At 36.7% G+C, this 4,169-nt stretch overlaps 1 protein-coding gene across 1 annotated transcript in view; it reads right to left on the minus strand.

The window, feature by feature from the left end:
- Window positions 1–969: 969 nt before the first annotated feature.
- The window catches only part of DKK2 (dickkopf WNT signaling pathway inhibitor 2), a 93,000-nt gene continuing 89,800 nt past the window's right edge, over window positions 970–4,169 (minus strand). The window contains exons 3-4 of the mRNA XM_003796342.2: window positions 4,028–4,169; window positions 970–1,220 (exon numbers count right to left, since the gene is read on the minus strand). The exon at window positions 4,028–4,169 is cut by the window's right edge and continues 13 nt beyond it. Coding sequence (XP_003796390.1) covers window positions 970–1,220; window positions 4,028–4,169 — 393 coding nt within the window. The remainder of the gene's footprint in view (window positions 1,221–4,027) is intronic.

Below are 4,169 nucleotides of genomic sequence, written 5' to 3' on the forward strand. Positions count from 1 at the left end.
TTGACAAAGTTTGCCCCCATTTTCATGCTGTGCTTCAGTGTAGTAAGTTCAAGCTCAAATCTCTTTACTGCTGAGTGTGTAAAACTAATTGTATTTACCAGTCTAATTTTATGAAAACATAGGCCATGGCAAAGGTTAAAAAAAAATGGCAATCTCTTCATTAGCTTTGTTTCCAATGCATCCTGGGCACCTTTAATACACTGTCATTCATTTAGAATCTGAAGGTACTCTTTTTGTCTTATACCAGTTCTAATTAATTATGGGCAAAATTAAACTTTTGAAAAATGTCAATAGCAGTTCATGGAAAAGCAAAGTTGTTTTGGTTGTGTTTCTTTCTTTTTATTTTTCTAAAGGCCTTGATAAAACACCTTTCGTGATTTTGAAATTATTCAAAAAAAATGACTTTGACTACTTTTTTCTTATTTACAAAAGCCTTTAATTAGAATTAAGATTCCAAATTTAAAGATTATTTTGCACTGCAAATCGTGTTCCGTGTTTCTATGTCCTATTTAACAAGTTAACTTATTTTAGGGCCTATTGTATGCCCAAGTGTATAGGATGCATTTTAACTATAACTTTGAATAGAAATATGGCTTTAGGTTATTTTTATAGGCAGTCACCAATCTGAAGGAAACTCTTCCTCTAGCACAACCTAAACTCTTGGAAAGTCACGTGGTACTCATCGGTCATTTCCATCGTGTGCTTATTTTTAATAATAGCGTTTTCACAAATGTGTACATTATTTACATAAACAAGTTGCATAATGGAAACGCACTGGCTGTGTTGCCTTTGTCACCCAATGTAATCTACTCCAGTCTCTCTTTCCTTCTCTCTCGTTGTGATCTCCATTCTTATCACCTTTCTAATATTAGCCATTCTTTTGCATTCCACGCCTTATTTTCCACCATGCTATAATGCATTAAATACACAAATTCACAGTCTGCTGTTGATGATCTTCCTCAGTGGTGATCAAATCTTCTGACACACATGGAGTCTGGCTTTGGAGGAATAGGTTGCATCTTTCCATACTTTGCAAGACAGGCCCTTTGCACAGTCACATCGCTGGAAAATTTCCAGCCCATGAGAGCCCTTCTTGCGCTGTTTAGTACAGACTTCTCCCTGATGAAGCACTGGTTTGCAGATTTTGGTCCAGAAGTGACGAGCACAACAAAATCCTTCGATGCAGTCTGATGATCGTAGGCAGGGGTCTCCTTCATGCCCTACAGAGACGATGGTTGAAAGGTATTAAAATGGCACTTTAGGGGAAAATATCTACTTTGTAAATAGAAGGACATAGAATATTTTTACTTTTGCTATCTTCTATGATGTTACCGTTTATAATGAAAAGTTTTGGATTCATACCAATTGGTTCTCCTTCTAATCATCTAAATCCACTATTGTCTATTTTTATTGTTTGCCATCTGAGTATGAAGTTTAATAAGTAGCCAGGACTTTGCTTCATCTTTCTTTACTTTGTCACCATACGCTTTTAAAATATTGCCTTCATTGTTATTTTTTTCTTCCTACTATGTGAGTGGAGGGGGAAAGTAAAAAGTTTTGCTTTCAAATTAATTCAATACCTTCATGGAAGGTCTAAACAAACATCTGATTCAAGAAGAAGGCTGAAATCGTCAGGTATTCCAAAGGCCATGGATCATTTAGAGTCTGACCAAGAAAACAGAAACTTTGAGTGTTCAGAACAGAAGATATTTCATACAGAGAATTGGTCACATGGGGGAAGATGAGACAACATAGAGATTAGCAGCCTTAAAATGTGTGTCCACTTATGGGGGAGCACCCAAAGGAGCAGGTGTCAGAATCTGGGGGCTGGAATCACTAGCCCACACTCCTAGCAGGCCTACAAGGTGGGAGCTAGAGCTGCAAGGAGACGTAGTGGTGGAAGTAAGAGAACATGTTGGCGTTTTCCTTCCTCCCCCACTTAATCTCTGGGAGACAGCAGAGCAGAGAAGGGGCATTCAACCCATCTGAAGGCAGCCTCAGGGGTGACCAAGAACTCATAGAAAACAGGTGGAAGCACAAATCTGAGTGTTTTATTCAAAACCCATTAAACTAGTACATAACCCCCACATATCATGGTAGGTTGATATGTAACTTGTATAGAGCAAAGGTTAGTAAATTTCTCTGTAAAGTGCCGGGTTATAAATATAGTAGAAACTCTGCAAATTGACCACCCAAGAGACTGTAACAAACTGGTCAACATACAGAGGTGGTCAACATAAGGAACTAGACCTACTGCACTTATACACACATGTGGTGCATGCCCCATCTATGAAAATTAGGTCAACTTAAAGAGGTGGTCACCTATGGTGTTTCTCTTGTGTGTTAGGCTTTTGAGGCCCTACGATCTGTGCCACAATTCTTGCCTGTTGTATTGCAAAAGCAACTCTAGACAATGCCCAAATGAATGGGCAAGTCTGTATTCCAAAAAAAAAACATTGTTCACAAAAATGGGTGGCAGAACAGATTAGACTCTCAGGTTATAGTGTGCCAACCTCTAGTTTACAGGGTTACTTACATCCCAGATATAACTAAGCCCACTATGCAATCTGGGCACAACTCAGTAGCCATACAAAATTAGATTTCTTTCCATCTGCCATCAGAAAATTGTATATCCAAGGAAATAAAAATAATTAGCAAATTTGGAACTATACTGTAACATAGTATCTGTTGGAATAAAGGAGGATATTTATGTAACAATAAATGCATGTAAATTTGGTGGAACAGAAATAGGAGATATGGGGAAGGAATTTAGGACTTCAGGGAGGATAGAAAAAAGATAATTGAAGAACTATATTTCAGTCTCCTTAGCACTATCCATGTGACCACTAGTATTCTAGGCTAGACAAATAGGTTAGATATTCTATGGAATACTAGTTCTGCAAAACGTGAAAATGTGGAGAAGTGGTTTTGCGGTCAAACAAGCTGTAGAAATACAGTGTTTTAAAAGGTAACCAGTTTTCCTCATTGCCAGACTTCTTACACCTCTAGGATGCCAATGTTTGTTTTACATTTGTAAAAATGGATATATGCATTATTACAACACTCTTGGACACAGGGCATTTTTGTTCACATACCATCTTAAAATAGTAGCACTCCAAAGAATGCAACTGGGAATAGCCTCCTTCAAAAATGAAGGCATTCGGGGGTGATTGGTGGGGTCACCTCTATGGTTTATCTTACAAGGGTACAAGTAAATTTTTCTAAAAGCAGAGTATGAATGTTTTAACTCAATAACTAAGAAAATGACATGAAGGTTATGTTAACCAGTTTGATGAGAGTATTTCAAAATGTATATGAAAATAGCACACTGTACCCTGTGATTGCATTAATGTACACAGTTATGCTATAAGAAATTAAAAAAATGCAGGCATTTAGTGCATTGAAAATTTCACTACTAGTATTTAGCTTTCAATATAATAATCTTATGCTGCCACATTTTACTATTAGTGTTTAGATTTCTCAAATATTTTGATATAAGAAAAGAGATTATATGGCAATACCTAATCCTGCAATAAACCAATTTTTGGTAGATTAGTTTATGAACTGCATGTCATCTTGTTGTTTAGTGAAATAAAGTTTCTAAATTTGAAAAGGTGAGAAAATGAGCCAAAAGCTAATGATTTAATTGTGTGTCAGCAAACATTTTCTCATCTATGTTTTGGAATGCGTTATCCTTGGATATCTATGTGATGTAAATGTCTGTATGGGAAGTTTCTTTTATTAATTAACTGCATGTACAAAGGAAAGCCTGTTTAGAAAATGGCATGACTGATGAAAGTCATTCTCCAAGGAAGGTCATGACTGCAATTCTCATAATATAGCATATGACAATGACAATTTCTCCATGAAATGTCTAGAATCCTCAAAATAATAACATCTGCTAAAATGCTCTACTAAAATATCTTCCTTCTAATTTTTTTCTAACACCAACAGAATTAATTACCTATAATTTTCTTTTACCTTTTTATAAAACAAAACACATAAATAGAACTACAGATAGCCCCACCTTTTATGTGTGCCATCTTGGTGTGTGGTCTTCCCAGATTCTGCCATCCCAAGTCATGGTTGGAGTAGTGACCGTGGTTTCGATCTCTGTGCCGAGTGCCATCCAGAGCTGGGATGTGAGGAGTTAAGATGCTCTCTGTGAC

The sequence above is a fragment of the Otolemur garnettii genome, unplaced genomic scaffold (genome assembly GCF_000181295.1).
Source record: "Otolemur garnettii isolate 467f Iridium unplaced genomic scaffold, OtoGar3 scaffold00103, whole genome shotgun sequence".
Classification (NCBI taxonomy): domain Eukaryota; kingdom Metazoa; phylum Chordata; class Mammalia; order Primates; family Galagidae; genus Otolemur; species Otolemur garnettii.